Here is a 16,408-nt window from a genome sequence, read left to right as displayed (position 1 = left end):
ATCAAATGGGAAAGACAAGAGATTTAAGAAAATTACAGAACCTTTTATGAAATAATTAGTGATTAGGAAAAACAAAGCTCAATTGAAAAAACAAGAGGGCACAAATATATGGAAAAACTGTAAAAAAAAAATCCCCAAATTGATGATGCAAAGACTTATTTCAATTAGTTAAAAGGGTGGAAAATGAAGATAAGTGGCTCTGAAAATATCACCATACACAGAACTTCAATCGTTAATCAGCATCTAGCTGAACAGCTTAAAACTCTGCAACATACTGCAATCATAGTGCTACCTGCAATTTGTAAGTAAATATGGAAAACATAGCAGCAGCAAGGCACTGGAAAGGATAAATTTTATATTTCAATCCCAGAAAAGTGCAATGCTAAGACATGTTCCAGCTACCAAGCAATCATAACTATCTCACATTCTAGTAAGATAATGCTCAAGATTTTACAATTCAGACTGGAATAAGAAGTGCCAGATATACAAGGTAGATTCAGAAGAGAAAGGAGTGTTCAAGATCTCATTACAAAAATTCTGTAGATAATGGAAAAGGCAAGAAACTTCAAAAAAAGATTTTTCTTCATTGATTATATATAGTCCACAACAAATTGCGGATGGCCTTGGCTAATCAGGCCACCTCATCTGCCTCTTAAAGAATTTGTGTTATGACATAGAAGCAACTGTTTGAAAGAAATATAGAGCAACTATATGATTCAAAATTGGGAAGAAGAGCATCATATGTATGCTGTTCACTACGTAATTGGACCAATACACTTCAGTTATTTTTGTTCCTTGCATTAGAAATGCTTTATAAGAGCCTATATGAAACAGAATGTTTAGGTATTACCAAATAATAGCACAAAACTTTTCAGACTTATCTGTTTGCTGCCAGTTCTTACCTTTATGAGGATCAGCATGTCTTCCAGGTCCTTTCCATCCCACTTGTCAAAGGGCTCAAGTAGTTGCAAACGCTGGCTAGTGGGGCTCACATCCACATGTTGGCTGCTACCATCCTTTGGAGGATACTGATAGGTATCCTGGCCTGGATCAAATTCCTAACAGAAAGTAGGAAAAAGTGACTGTAAGGAGGAAAGGAATATTATTTAGAAAGGAAAGGCAATCACTAAACGTTGGATTGCACACTGCACCTTGTGTATATCAATGGGCCAAATAAAGATAAGACTTTAATCACTTGAATCATTTTGCTCTAGCATCCTCAAGTAGTGTTTGGCTCAAATAATTTTCCTTTCTCCCTCCCTTTATTGAAAGTTTAAATTACTACTCCTAACCTATCTCACTTCAATGTAATACAATGGCTCATGGGAATTACAACCTATAAGGTATCTATGGAGTATTTTGTGTTTTATACAGCTGCACTTGCTACATAGTTAGTCTACCTACCAAACAAATAAAATTATATTGCCACACATGAAGTCAATGGAACGCTGTAGGGTAGCCAGAAAATAAAAAAAACATAATACACAATCAAGCTACATTAAAAAGAATCAAACTGAGGCTGTTAAAAAAAGTTCCTTGCCAATACCCCCCCACACACATGTACGTGTACACCCACCCACATATACACAGTTCCATTAATGTCCTCATCCTTATGCATGGGAGAAAAGCCAGGTTTATAAGCTTTTCCAAAGGCCAACAGGGTCATAGCCATCCAAATCACTAGAATGAGGTTGTTCATTAGGGAGGCCCCATGACAGAGAAGACATGCTTCCTAGAATCTACCAGGTGATGCTGCTTCATCAAGGAAACCCGTATCTAGTGGCGCAAACAAATTTGGAATAGGTGATCCCACAAGTAACCTGGGCATCATGTGATAGCTTGGAGTAGAAATCATAACTCGTATTAATGACACGTGATCCCCTGGTGACAGAAAAACTCATCAAGGGCAGTTTCATTAATGATATTCCTACCAATTTAGGATGAAGAGAAGGAATGAAGATTAAGAAAACATTAAGTACCAGTTTTGGTAACTCATCAGCATCAGGTGGCTCAAGTTTAAACTTCTTTCCATCTGCTCCTGTCAGGGAGTCACGCTCCGGATTAAACTTCAAAGTGCCAGCAAGTGCCAGGGCTGTTACTATCTGAAAAAGGCAATCCGTTATGAGTAAAGAAAGGTTGTCTCACTTCTGTCTTAATAGCATGCTAAGTATTTTTGTAATCATCATCCACTAATCCAACTAAAACCCTGGCATTGTATGAAGAAAAATACCAGATTGGGAAAAACTACTTGTAGCATGAAGTTCAAGTATTGATGAGCAAGAATTGGAATATAGGTCCAGAGTTGAATAAATAATCTTAATTAAGTAAAGGACTCTGAGAAAAGAAGGCAATTGAAATACATTCTTTCTCTAATACAGGTAATCCTCAGTAGCCCATTCAGTCCAAATTATGACAGTGCTGAACAAATGATGGTTATAACCAGTTGTCAAAATTCAGCTTTCCAAGCACCTTGGCGGTGACATGATCTTAATCTGTGTGCCTAGCAATCGGTTCGTACTTAGAGCCAGTTGTCAAGTGCCCTGCGATTATATGATCACCATCTGCAACCTTCCGTGCTGGCTTCCCATGAAAATCAATGGGAAAGCCAGCAGGAAAAGTTGCAAGTCACTGGTGTAAGTCTCACTTTGTTTGTGCACCTCACCAGCCTCTCTGTATCAACACCAGCCACTTGCACACCCTCGTGATCCTTCCTGGCACAGGTTCCCTGACCCACATGGCACTTCATCCACCCGCCCCAACCCCATGGTGTGACATGAGTGCAATATCACACCAGCCACTTGCACATCCTCCCTGACTCATGCAGCACTTTTCACATATCCTTCCTAACCCATTGGAGAGTTGTCACACAGTCAGCCCTCCCAATCAGGCCAGACAGGAAATATAATCAGATAAGCTGCTACTACTTTACTGAAAGGCTATATTCTCAGAATCTTGCAAGTATGAAAGTACAAATCTCCCACTGTTTTTTTATAGCCTGAGAACTTAAGGAAGGAGGTCCCTTCTGAGCCTCTTTCTCCTACCATCTTGCAGCTGCAGGTTATGATCTTTTATCTGACCTTTTCCTGGGCAACATATCTTCCATCTCTGAAGATCATTGCCACAGCCTATTACATGTGCCCACTCACACGCTCCCCAACTCACGTAACGTTTCTTGTGCACACCTTGCTCCCTTCCCAACCCAGCATCTCCTCACATCCTTCCCTGCATAGGACCATGCACCCTTCTCAACCCTGTGCATCTCCATAACCCTCCTGACCTGCACAGCACCTCATGTGCAGCTTCCCTGTCCACGCAGTGCCTCTCATGCACTCGCTCACACCCTTGTATACCCTCACCAACCCACACGTCTTTCACAGACATTCTGATTCTCCCAGCATTTTTTGTGCATCTTCTCCAACCCTCCCTTGCATCTTCCTCTTGCTATGCTCCTGTGGGCCTGAGACTTGCAACTTCCTGCTGGCTTCCCCACTGACTTTGGTTGTGGAAGCCAGCAGGAAATTCTCTTGCCCAATGCCCATGGAATTCAATTAACTACAGCAGTGTTTCCCAAACTTGACAATTTTAAGGCATGTGGACTTCAACTCCCAGAATTCCACAGCCAGCCAACTACAGCAACTGAGACTGCAGGGTTTGCCATCACTAAATGATAAAGTTGTGCTTTATGACTGCATTGCTTAGCAACAGAAATTCTGGTCCCAACTGCTGTCGTAAGTAAAGGACTACTTGTATGCACAATGGGTTTGTATGGTTTTAGCTTAATATGATGTGTGAAACTAGTTTAAGCAATTTGTGTTTCATACACCTGTCATATACTATACCTCTGGAGACGTTACAAATGCATGTGTTTCAGGGTTGGCATCATTACGACCAGTGAAATTTCTGTTATAGGATGTAACAATTGTATTCTTTTCACCTTTTTTGGTATCTTTTCTGCAAAGGAAAAAAGTTTGTCCCATAATTAAAAAGTTTATTCTGTCATAAGGGTATGAGCAAGGCACTGTTAACTTTCTAACATTTATATTACTTCAAGCTAATGCTCCTAAAGATGCATAGAAAAAAAATCCTATTAGATATAAAAGTTGAGTAATTGGGACAAGAAATAATCTACTCAAATAACATATTGTCTATAGAATGATGTAAATGAACAAGACCTCACACAAAACCCATAGGAAATCCACATATCCAAAATCAAAGTATGTTATAATCTCATCAACCTGTATCTTTTCATGTTACCTTATATTAGAAAATACATAATTTTGTTAGCAATCAAATTCTTCTGCTCATAATTACGGTATCATGAAATTGAGGTGAAAATATTCATAAATATGCAACATAGTATAGGTTGTACCTTTCAAAACTGCTTACAAAATCAATTAGTAACAGCCATAATTAAAAAAGAAATGATGAGTTTAGTTAGCTGCAAACTACTTTGAGAAGGTGGCTATTCAGGACCAAGACATATGTATACACAAATACCAACTAATTTGAAATACAAATTCTCGACTTACAACAATTCACTTAGCGACTGTTTGAAGTTACAACAGCACTGAAAATAGTAACTTTTGACCAGTTTTCAACTTAAGGTCACTGCAGCATCCCCATAGTCATATGATCAAAATTTGGGCACTTGGCAACTGGTATACATTTATGACAATTGCAGTGTCCCAGGGTTATGTGATCACCATTTGTAACTTTCCCAACCAGCTTCTGACAAGCAAAGTCAATAGCAATAGCACTTGGATTTATATACTGCTCCATAGTATTTTACAGCACTCTCTGAAGGGTTTACAATAGGAGAATTAGATTCATATAACAACCACGATTCACTTAGTAACTGCAGTGATACACTTAACAACAGTGACAACATTTTGTAAAATGGGGCAAAACTCACCACTGCCTTGCTTAATAATGGAAATGTTGGGCTTAACTGTGGTTGTAAGTTGAGAACTACCTGTACTGAATAAAAATTATTCTTTACAAGCATTTCTAATATTTAAATAGTGTATAATCATTTAAAACATGTTTCTTTTGCTAAAATGAACCATTCTCCAAAAACTGCTGAAAATAAGCAGATCATTCTTTCATATTTGTGGTACTATTATAATGTTGCCCAACCATTTTGGAAAATGATCCATATTAGAATGAAAGAAATTTTCAAAACTGAATTCTCATTTCAGCCTGTGATATTGTATTCTTATTGAACTTTACAAACTGTATGTTCCTTCAAAATATATTGAATTAGCTTGGCATATACGAACTGCTGCACAGATGTTATATGCTTTTTTTTTGTTGCTGTTGCCAGAAGTTTTTTTTATTTTACATACATGCTCTGTCTATATAATAACATTTAATCCATGGGTACTACATAGTGCTGTTGGTTTTAATTAAAGGAAACAGCATTTTACAACTTTTATTATATCCACAATCAATATGCTTTTTACTGGAAAAGATGTTTGAACTTGTCACTTGGAAAATGACTAAGCTGTAGGAGGAGTATGTTTGAATGCCTAGAATAACTCCATAACTTAAATGTAAATGTGATACATTGACTGAGAACCTCTATAGATATAAATGTGATACAGGTAGTTCTCACTTTATGACAATTGTGATCAGAATTTCTGCTGCTAAGCAGGTGATTGGTAAGTGAAGCATGTTTGTTTTATGACCATTTTTGGCACAGTTAAGCAAATCACTGCCATTGTTAGGTGAATCAGGTCACTGTTAAGAGAATCTAACTTCCCCCATTGATTTTGCTAGTCAGAAGCCAGCTAGTAAGGTTTCAAGTGGTGATTATGTGAACCTGAGATGCTGCAACTGTCATAAATACAGGCCAAGTGCCTGAATTTTGATCACATGACCATGAGGATGCTATGATCGTTGTGAGAGGAACATCTGTAAGTCATGTTTTTCAGTGCTTTGTAACTTTGAATGGTTGCTGAATTAATGGTTGTAAGTTGAGGACTACCTGTATAAAGTTCAAGCTAAAAATCATTTCTCAACTATAAGCGGTCCTCAACTTATGACCGGTTGCTTAGCAATTGTTCAAAGTTGCCACTGACCCCTCTTCCCCAAGTTACTTATGACCAGTTCCAAAGTTCTTTTGCCCATCCCACTCCCCCCACCCAGGGTCATGTCTTTTTGGTGTTTGGTAACCAGCAGGCAGCAGGCATTTACTGCCATCTGTGGCACTGTGGTCACATGACTGCAATTCATGACATTTTTGCCAAAACCCAGCATTTACTTCCATTTTTGAAAAAACGCCCCATAGTGAACAATGGATTTGTTTAATGACTACAGATTCACTTAATGACCATGGTGGTTTGCTTAATGACCACCATTATTGTAATAGACAGGCTCTGTTACGGTCGTAAATCGAGGATTACTTATATAACTTCAGACATGGATTTGTATCACATCCAAAATTGAGTTTCTCTATTCTTAAAGTACTTTAGTTTTATAGGACATCTAAATTAGAATACATTTTTAACAACAGAGATTGAATTTAATGTAGGATATAATCTTATTTGATTATTTACACTAGGATATTTGGCTCAGAGTTTAATGGCAACTTTTAAAGTTATTCATAATTAACTAATGATATACTTAAAATTTATAGTTTCACAATGTCAACTGTCCTTATTTAGTAACTGCAACTGGTTCCAGCAAAACAGTCACTAAGCAAAGCACATGACAGAGAAAGGGGAAGTTGCAAAGATCTTTGGTTGCTGCTGCTTCATTTAGATAAAGTTCTATTATGCAGTAACACCCGTATTACTCACTCCAATATATGTTGCTATCAGGCACAGACATTTGATTGTGCGCACATTGATTGGAAAATAATTTTTTTATTACTGTTTACTACTATTTATTATAGTTGTAATTGTGAATAGTCACTTAACAAGTCATTTGCCAAACAGAGATTGCCTGTAATTTTTATAAGTTTCTTTTTTATTCAATTTTATTTATTCCTTTGTTTTATTTCTGTTTATGTATTTTCTTTAGTTTGTCTAATAAAAAATAAAATACTTCTTTCTTATGGGAAATCAACATAGTTTTTCCACACATATAACATCTTACCTGTCCCATTGGCCTATGCATGGCCCGCATGCATTAGCAAGAACTATTCCACCAACATCACGTAAGACTTTTGACTGAAGGAAATAGAAAACAGAATTAAACAGCAGACGAGGTGCTGGTCTTCAACCTGATTTTTAAAAAAGTATATTCCAACTGCAAAGAGGAAAAAGAATGCTTACATATCCATCTCTTTCAATTGTGGCCCGTATCTGCTCTGAACCAGGTGTAATAGTGAACTGAGACTTGCACTTAACACCATGATTTAGTGCTTGTTTTGCCACTGCTGCAGAGCGCCCCATATCCTCATAGCTTGAATTAGTGCAGCTGCCAATCAGACCTGTGAAGATGGAACAGAGAATATCACTATCAGATTCTTTTAAACTTTGCTGAAAATTCTTTTTCTTCCACTAGAAGAGTTATCTGAATCCATAACTTTTGCATGGCTGTAGCATTTTAAAGTGAGATTAGGGGGAAACAGCCAGTATTCCATCATATCAATTTGAATTAAATGGCATGAGCTACTTCTTAAGAATAGGATGAAAATTTGTAGTGAATAGTTTCATTTTCCAAACAGTTTAGTTAAATAATTTTATTAAATCACTTGGAATATATAAACAGGACCATTAACCCTATAATAAACAGTGCAAAATAGATGAGAATATTGCTTCCAACATATTACAGTAAGCCAATATTATTTTTTCCAGATATTGGCATGGCAGAATAAAATACAATGTGCAAAGAATGTTTAAATGTAAAAGAAATATTATTTGACTGTCAAGGTGGAGAAGAAAACTACCTTAAAAAGAGAAGAGTCAGCCAGATAAATCCTACTCACCAACTCGAATATCTACTGGCCACCCCTTTTTTTCTGCCACAGAGCCAATCTCTTCTATTGTGTGTGCCAGATCTGGTGTAAAAGGTCCGTTGATAAGGGGTTTCAGCTTTAAGAAAGAAAAAATTCAAGCAAATATTTGAGAACACTCTAAAGACCATTATAAGAACACAATTGTTTTTTGTAATACATCAATGCATGAATTGCACCAGATAAGGCATATTTTAAAAATGTTCTTACAGCCTTCTCAGCAGCAAAGATAAGTAAAAAAACGAACACACGTACCAGAGATCTCCTTCTAAACCTCTGTTATTTCTCTAGCTTTCTTCAGAAGCTACAAGAACGACTTACCTCACTGAGATTAATTTCAATTAGCTGATCATAGGAACAACCAGGATCAGGTTTCAAATGCTCTTGGAATTCATCTGCCACATTAGCAATTTCTGAAAACAGAGAAAGAAGACGACAGATTAGAAAGAGAAAAATTGATTACGATCACCTGTGAAGAATGAACAATTAATTTTTCTAAATTACCGGACAGGTCTCTGCCTCACCCAAAATATGTTTGTACCAAAACATGAAAGCTAATACAAAGTACACCAATGTAGATAGTTCTTGACACAACAGCAACTGGGACCAGGACTATATGTATGCATTATTATACCACTACCCAAACTGCTGAATATTCATTTTTCATCACCATCGTCTCTATAAAGCAATTGTTAAACCTAACTTTATCTCTGTTTCCCAGAAGGGAGAAGAGTGGAAACAAATAAGGACCTTCAATAAAATCTGACCGCTCATCAAAGGTCTTACCAGCACGTCCAGTCTTGGATAAATATTTCTTCATACGATGATTGTAAGGGAAGACTGAAGTAGTTGCACCAATCTCTGCTCCCATATTACAGATAGTCGCCATTCCTAGAGTTGAAAGAAATTCAAACAAGTGAAATTTGAACACAAAGTAAATCCCCCTCACAAATTAGTTTATTCACAAAAAATGTTTTACATAAAGATAGGAGGTAAATAGCATTTTATGTATTTTAATTACAAGCAATAACTCTTAAGGCCAAAAATAGTTGAATTCCATCTCCGATTCTTTATAGCCATTTCTCTCCCTAGTCATGACTGGTTCCCCAGGACTAAATTTATATTTAAATATTATAAAACATTTATTTTCCTGGACAGAATGCCCCAAACTGCTAACAAATGAAACCAAAATACCATTTGATGTTCTCTGAATGTATTAAATTCTTTCAAGTAAGTAGTTCAATGACAGTACTGAACTGTTCTTGTGCAATTCAAATTTGATACAACTCAGCTTTATAATTATTTTCTAACAGACATAAAAAAGGACAAGCACACAGCAGCACTTCTCATAACAATGCTGATCTTCATGGCTTAATGGCTGTCAAGTATTTCCCTCTATAGATTACAAAAATTATGTATTTTAGTCCAGTGAAATAACAACACTGTAATACCCATAACAGTCTATCATCAATGATCAAACATTCATTTTCACTGATATGAAATGGTTGTTCCTCACCTGTACAAGAGATGGAATCCACACCAGGCCCATGATATTCTATGATGGCTCCTGTACCACCTTTCACAGTAAGTATACCAGCCACTTTAAGGATTACATCTTTTGCAGAACTCCAGCCTGATAGAGTACCAGTTAATTTTACTCCAATCACCTGAAAACCACCAATGAAAATAGATTACATCGCTTGGATTTAAGTAAATATTAAGTCCCTCAAATCTTTTGTGTAATATATTACAGTAATTGGAAACGCGTAAGTAAGTTACTCTTGGGATAAAAAAAGTCAATTGCTGTTAAGGCTCTCATATGTTTAGCACAGTGGTCAGTAAGAATAGGGAAATGACCAAAACTTCAGAATTGATCCATCACAGCAGCATATTTAGCACTGTAGCATCTTCACTTTTAAAAAATACTTTCTTGTTCATATAGTCTCATTTGCTGGATGAAGAAACATTTTTATTCTTCTCTAATTTACCTTTGGACATTTAAGCTCCCAGGGAATTCCTGCCATGACATCCACTGCATCAGCACCACCAACTCCAATACAGATTCCACCCAATCCCCCACCATTGGGGGTATGGGAATCAGTGCCAATAAGCATAACACCAGGATAGGCGTAGTTTTCCAGAATAATCTGAGACAAACAGTACAATGTATTTAAGCAAAGATGAGCAAACTAATACTTTTAAAATGTTTTCAACTTCTAGTACAAAAGCAGGACCAAAACTACAGAGCTTGTTATAATCTTTCAAAAACATTAAAACTAAATTAATCACAGAATAAAGCTAACATTACAGTAAATAAGATTCCACCACCTCTTTTCAATCTGGGCTTCCTCCAGATATTGGGAATTCCAAATTCTCCAGCTAGCATGATGAAAGTTTAGGAATTAAAGGTCACGTATCTGGAAGGCATCCTGTCATTGGAAGGACTCTACGTTTCCTAATTTCTTGCAATCTTAAATTATTCTTTAATTATAATGATCTTCAAAAAACAGTATGTAAAAAATAACTAATTTAAAAGTGGAATTTAGTAAAGATTTATTAAACAATCAAGAGATACCACCGGAGAGACTAGTAACTCACAATGACCAAACAGTGACTTCATCTTGCTAACATTCAGTCTCAGCCTGTTCTACCTCATTCATACTCTCACAACAGAGACACTGGGTCAACACATACATACCATTACTTGTACATCCAGGGTGGCTATATATAAAATTGAGCACCATCAGCATATTGATGATACCAAACTCCAAGTCATTCAATGACCTCTCCCAATGACTTCATTCAGAAGTCAGGGAGAAAGGGGATTAACCTTTGTAGTACCCCCATAAAGGAGAGGCTGCTTGGCAGAACTCTCATCCCCACAACCAAATAACTTATCTATTGAGGAAGGAGAAGAACTACTGCAACATGGCTCCTCAGAGTGACAACCCCTTCTTGCAGTCCAAAAGGGTATAATGTGGAGGATACTGAAGGCTGCTGAAAGGTCCAATAGGACCAGGGGGTGCTAATCCTCTTCCCATCAAGGTCACAACAGAGATAATATTAGAGTGACTAATACTATCTCAGTCCCATGCCTTGGCCTTACTGGAAAGATCCAGATAATCTGCTTCCTCTAGAGTCTGCTATAGTTGAACTCCAAACATAGTCTCCTTAGGTTCTCCCCAAAAGGAAGATTAGAGACAGAGCAATACTTAACCAATACAGATGTAAGCAGGAAGGGCCTCTTGAAATGACATACCATGATCTCCTTAATGGATGCCGATGTTACCTTTTTCCACAGTGTGAACCACCTCTCAGAAACAATGTGTCACCCTGTTCTCGTAAAGAGCCAGAAGGGGTAGGAATCAAACCCACAAATGGCCAGGGAAAATCTTAAGAACATCCTATCAACTTAATCAGAGTTTACAAGAGAAAACTGATTTCAGACTATAGGTCCAGAAAGAGCTCCAAACACCACAATGGACTTAACCCAGGTGAAGCACGATTTTGCTGACCCTAAACAATTTTGTCAGCAAAATGCCATGTTGCATTGTCAAGGCACCCAGGAGAGAAATCTACGTGCCACCCTTTAGGGTATAATATTTGGTGGATAATAATAATAATAATAGTAGTAGTAGTAATAGTAGTAGTAGTAGTAATAATAATAATAATAATAATCCCCCAGTGAGGCACTACCTGAAGAAGATGAGAATTATGCCAGAGGCTCAACCATACTGGACAGGTTTCATCAGAAGAGTCAGAGGAAGAGTTTTTCTCCCATAAAAAATATAGTGAAATATAAATTTCAGAATGCCATACTGGCTTGGACACCGCCCGGGATAACAAGGTCTGCATTAGATGTTGGAGTTCCTGGATATCTGATGAAAAATGGGCTACAGGACTCAGGACTGTTGGCTGAGCAACCAGGGCCAGCAGCTGCAGAACTACTGAAAGAAAAGGTTTTTACCCGTCGCAAATACACAGTGATTGAAAACTGAGAAACAATGATCTGTTATTAACAGATCAAGTCCAACAAGAAAAGGATATCTAAAATGAATGCACCAGTTCTGGAAAGAACAAAATCCAGAATCAGAAATAACAGAACAGAGGCTAGCAGATCAACATCAATTTATAATATGAAATAAAGTATTCACAGAAGCAGAACTGGAAGAACCACAAAGGTTTTACCCAGGGTAAAGAAATCAAAGCCTTGCCAGAAGTAACTCAGAATGTAGAGGCAAACCAGGGGGAGTTGGCCATAGAGGTATCCAGCAGAGAAATATAATTGTTTTCATTTGGAAACCAGGCACCTCTGCCTCAAGAACAAAGCCCTCTAACTAAAGAAATAAAAGAATTGAAACAAAGAATAACTGAGCATCTAGAACAGCACAAAAACATCAGAATAAAGCTGCCTACATTGAAGCCTGTTCCAAAGAAATAGCTAGGACAAGCGATAAAAGATGCAAATACTGCAATATCAAGTATAAGCACCAACTCACTGCAAGAAACAAACCAATTAATGTATAGCACAGCTAGTTATAACTGAACACCTGGGATGCAAAATCAACGAAGAAGAAAAAAAGCCAAACAGTGCACTACAAAAATGGAAGATTACACTGAAAAATAAGAACAGCAAGTTGAGATCAAATGCAAGCAAGCTAGAACAGATGAAAGAAAAGAAGCTGAAGAACAAGACCAAAGAATAGCTAATCAAGAAATGCCACTTAGAAACAAGAAGATCAAGGAAGCACTGGAAATAATAAAGCAGTAAATAACAGCTATAGCAGATATGAAGCTCAACTTGCAAATTATAGGCAGAACCTCCAATTTCAATCCAATCAGAAACATTTCTACCAATCCATCAATGGAGAAACTGCAGTGAATCCGTCAGTACCTGACAAGGAAGAAACAGTGCAGTTCTGCATCCTTAACCAGGATGCAGCTTGGTTAAAGGAGGTAGCTGCGAATAAAAAAGTTGAAATGAAAAAACTAGTAATGACAGCAGAATGGTAGAGAAAAGAGCAAGGAAGATCAAGAATTGGTCAGCACCAGGTGAAGATGAATTGCATGGTTTTTGGTTGAAACATCTAACTGGTCTATACCCACTCGTTGCCAAGTAGTTCAACAACATATTACAAGGAGGTGAAATTGAAGAGTGGCTAACTGGAAAAATCTACCTGATAATGAAAGATCCAGCAAAAAGGGCACCACTAGGCAACTACAGGCCAATTACCTGCTTACCAACAATTTTCAAATTGCTAACTGGTATGGTAGCTGATGCAGTCCAACAATTTCTTTCCATCTGAAAACAATTTCTTTCCATCTGAGCAGAAAGGAAACTGCCCCAATAGCAGAGGAACAAAGATCAACTTCTAATTGACAAAATGATCTTGGAAAACTGCAAGAGAAGGAAGACCAACTAAAAGTAGCATGGATTGACTACAAAAAGGCATTTCACTCTCTGCCACATGACTGGATAATCAAGTGCCTAGAAATAACAGGAATCAGTAGAAATATCAGAAAGTTTGTGCAAAGATCAAAGATCGATGGCACAATGGAAGACACAACTGCAGATCAATGGTGAGAGATTAATATCAAGAGACGAATATTTCAAGGAGATTCACTATCACTACTATTTGTCATTGCACTGTTTCCTCTGTCAACTATATTGAATAACTCAGGCCATGGCTATCAAACATCAAAAACATCTGCCAGACTATCCCACCTCCTTTACATGGACAATTGGAAGCTGTATGGAAAAACTCCATCTGAAATGGAATCGCTGCTCAACACTGTCCATATAGATAGGCAAGATATTGCAGTGGAGTTTGGCTTGGAAAAATGTGCCACACCCACTATCAAACAAGGAAAAATAGTGAAAACTGAAGGAATCAAGATGCTCCACGAAAATAACATTAAGAGTCTGGATGAGGATGATTACTACAAATACCTGGGTATCCTTCAAGCTGAAAACATCAAGCACACTGAAGTCAAGAAAAAGATTAGAGGTGAATACATCAAGAGAGGAAGAAGATCTTAAAGTCCAAACTCAATGGAGGAAATACCATGAAGGCAATCAACACCTGGGCAATTCCAATCATTAGGTACACAGCTCGAATAGTGGACTGGACTCAAGCAGAACAAAAAGCAATGGAAAGGAAGACCAGAAAAATAATGACAATGAATCATGCCCTTCATCCACACAGTGACATTGACAGACTCTACCTACCAAGGCAAATAGGTGGGCGTGGAATGTTGCAAGTACATGAAATGGTTGAAGAAGAAAAAGGGGCTTTGGAAGAATATCTAAAGGACAATGATGAAGATCCACTGAAGTTAATATATCAGGAAGGCTTACTGACTACTGAAAAGACCAAACTGGCCTACAAGAAAAACCAAATGAAGAACAGAAGGAAGGCGTGGGAAGACAAAGCACTACATGGCCAGTACATTAATAAAAATAGCTGGGAAAGCAGATAATAACCAGAACTGGTAATGGCTAAGAGCAGGAAAGTTGAAGAAAGAGACTGAGGGACTAATTCTTTGGCTGCACAAGACCAAGCCTTAAGGACAAACGAATACAAAGCCAAAATTGAGAAGACAGCAACAGACAGTAAGTGTCGCCTATGCAAAGAAGCTGAAGAAACAGTGGATCACCTGGTAACCTGCTGCAAGAAGATTGCATAGACTGACTACAAGCAGTGGCATGACAAATTACAAAAGGCGGCCTTGCTGGGAATAACTTCCATCCTATGACAATAACTGTAACACCATCAAACATTCAGCTCTGCCTATCCTAGGTCCTTGGTAAGGACTCAATAGGTAGACAAAAATGCCAAACCCAGTCTGAACAACTGATCATCAAGTCAGTCAGATGTTCATACTGGATTTGGCATTTTTGTCTATCTATTGAGTCCTTACCAAGGACCTGGGATTGGCAGATGTGGATGTTTGATACTATTACAGACATCATCACAGGATGGAAGCTGTTCCTAGCCTTTTGCAATTGACTGATGGCAAATTTGTCAGTGCTAATGGTGTTCAAGCAGTGCTCCAGCTGTTTTGGGATTGCACCCAAGGCACCTATTACTATTAGTACTACCCTTGCTTGCCTTTGCCACAGTTGTTCTATTTCTATTTGTAGATCTTTGTATTTTGTTATCTTCTCCAGTTCCTTCTCTTCTATTCTGCTGTGTCCAGGCACTGCCACATCCACTATCCAGACTTTTTTGTCTGTCTTATTGACAATTGTTAAGTCCATGTGTTATGTGACAGGTGCTTGTCTGTTTGAATTCTAAAGTCCCAAAGCAATTTAACTTTTGGTCCCACCAGTTCTTGCTTGCAGGCAAATTATATTTCTTGTAGATCTTCCAATGCACCATTGTTGCTTTGTCATGCCACTGCTTATAGTCAGAAGATGATGATGATGATGATTATTATTATTATTATTATTATTTATAAGGGAATTTGCCTTCTAAACAATGCACAATCTGCTGATACAATAAGGGAAAAGTAGTTAAGCTTCTACTGCTTTATCACCATGGAGTAACCTTAGGACGTGCTCAGATAGTTTTAGGTTTTCTTTCACCAGCACACCAAGTCACTTCATTTCCCCAGGGCCTTGAAAAACCAAGAAGTTGTTAAAAAAACAAGAAAAATCACTCTATCCAAGAAACATTTATTATAACAAGCTCTAATTCAGAAAAATATCATTTTAATTTGTGGAGAAGAAAAATCTATAATCCTTCAAAATATTGGCTTTCAATAATTCATCTCAGTAGGAAGAAAACATGCAAGGAACTTAGCAAGTTCTCCGATAAGTGAATTAGATTTGAAAGATAAAAAAACAACACTATATTTTAAGAGATTGGTACCACTCACAGAATTATAATGAAATTCTATGTAATTAGTTACTTTCCTGACTTTTTTATCCCTTTGAACAGCAGCTAGGAAATTTTCTGAAGTTGGGGGCTGAAGTCCCAACAGTTACTGTCAATCAATATTCAGAACAGTGAGTATCCAATTTAGCACAAATTAACTTCCTGTCTCTAACTTTGCCTAGTTTTCCCTTAACAAAGAAAAGTTTACCTGATGAATAATTCCTGATCCTGGTTTCCAGAAACCCACTCCATATTTGGCACCTGATGTGGCTAGGAAGTTGTATACTTCTTGATTAATATCCTGTTTATATGTACAAAATTAAAGCACGTTCATTAAATATATTCATCTGAGCAGGACTGGCTTAACTATTTAGTAAAATTCAAGTGACAGTTTCAATTGCACGCAGTTTCATTAGTATTTCAAGAGTTTCATGTCAGAACTCTTTAAATAAGACAACAAAATGATACTGGAATGCTGCACTGGCAAGCATTTTGGAGAGGACACATCAAGGGTTTTCAAATTTTCAGAACACCTGATCAAAAGGCAAAGGTCTACTGATTGCGTGGT

General features: G+C 37.5%; 1 protein-coding gene across 1 annotated transcript in view; it reads right to left on the bottom strand.

The window, feature by feature from the left end:
* ACO2 (aconitase 2) overlaps positions 1 to 16,408 on the bottom strand; it is a 32,072-nt gene that overhangs the window by 9,083 nt on the left and 6,581 nt on the right. Inside the window, exons 4-14 of the mRNA XM_039335564.1 lie at positions 16,049 to 16,141; positions 9,949 to 10,107; positions 9,477 to 9,627; positions 8,747 to 8,851; positions 8,282 to 8,373; positions 7,934 to 8,039; positions 7,278 to 7,435; positions 7,099 to 7,172; positions 3,840 to 3,951; positions 1,980 to 2,102; positions 903 to 1,058 (exon numbers count right to left, since the gene is read on the bottom strand). Coding sequence (XP_039191498.1) covers positions 903 to 1,058; positions 1,980 to 2,102; positions 3,840 to 3,951; positions 7,099 to 7,172; positions 7,278 to 7,435; positions 7,934 to 8,039; positions 8,282 to 8,373; positions 8,747 to 8,851; positions 9,477 to 9,627; positions 9,949 to 10,107; positions 16,049 to 16,141 — 1,329 coding nt within the window. The remainder of the gene's footprint in view (positions 1 to 902; positions 1,059 to 1,979; positions 2,103 to 3,839; positions 3,952 to 7,098; positions 7,173 to 7,277; positions 7,436 to 7,933; positions 8,040 to 8,281; positions 8,374 to 8,746; positions 8,852 to 9,476; positions 9,628 to 9,948; positions 10,108 to 16,048; positions 16,142 to 16,408) is intronic.

Source organism: Crotalus tigris, unplaced genomic scaffold (genome assembly GCF_016545835.1).
Source record: "Crotalus tigris isolate CLP2741 ecotype Arizona unplaced genomic scaffold, ASM1654583v1 scf7180000017644.4837335, whole genome shotgun sequence".
Taxonomy (NCBI): Eukaryota; Metazoa; Chordata; class Lepidosauria; order Squamata; family Viperidae; genus Crotalus; species Crotalus tigris.
This window is presented reverse-complemented; position numbering and strand designations above follow the sequence as displayed.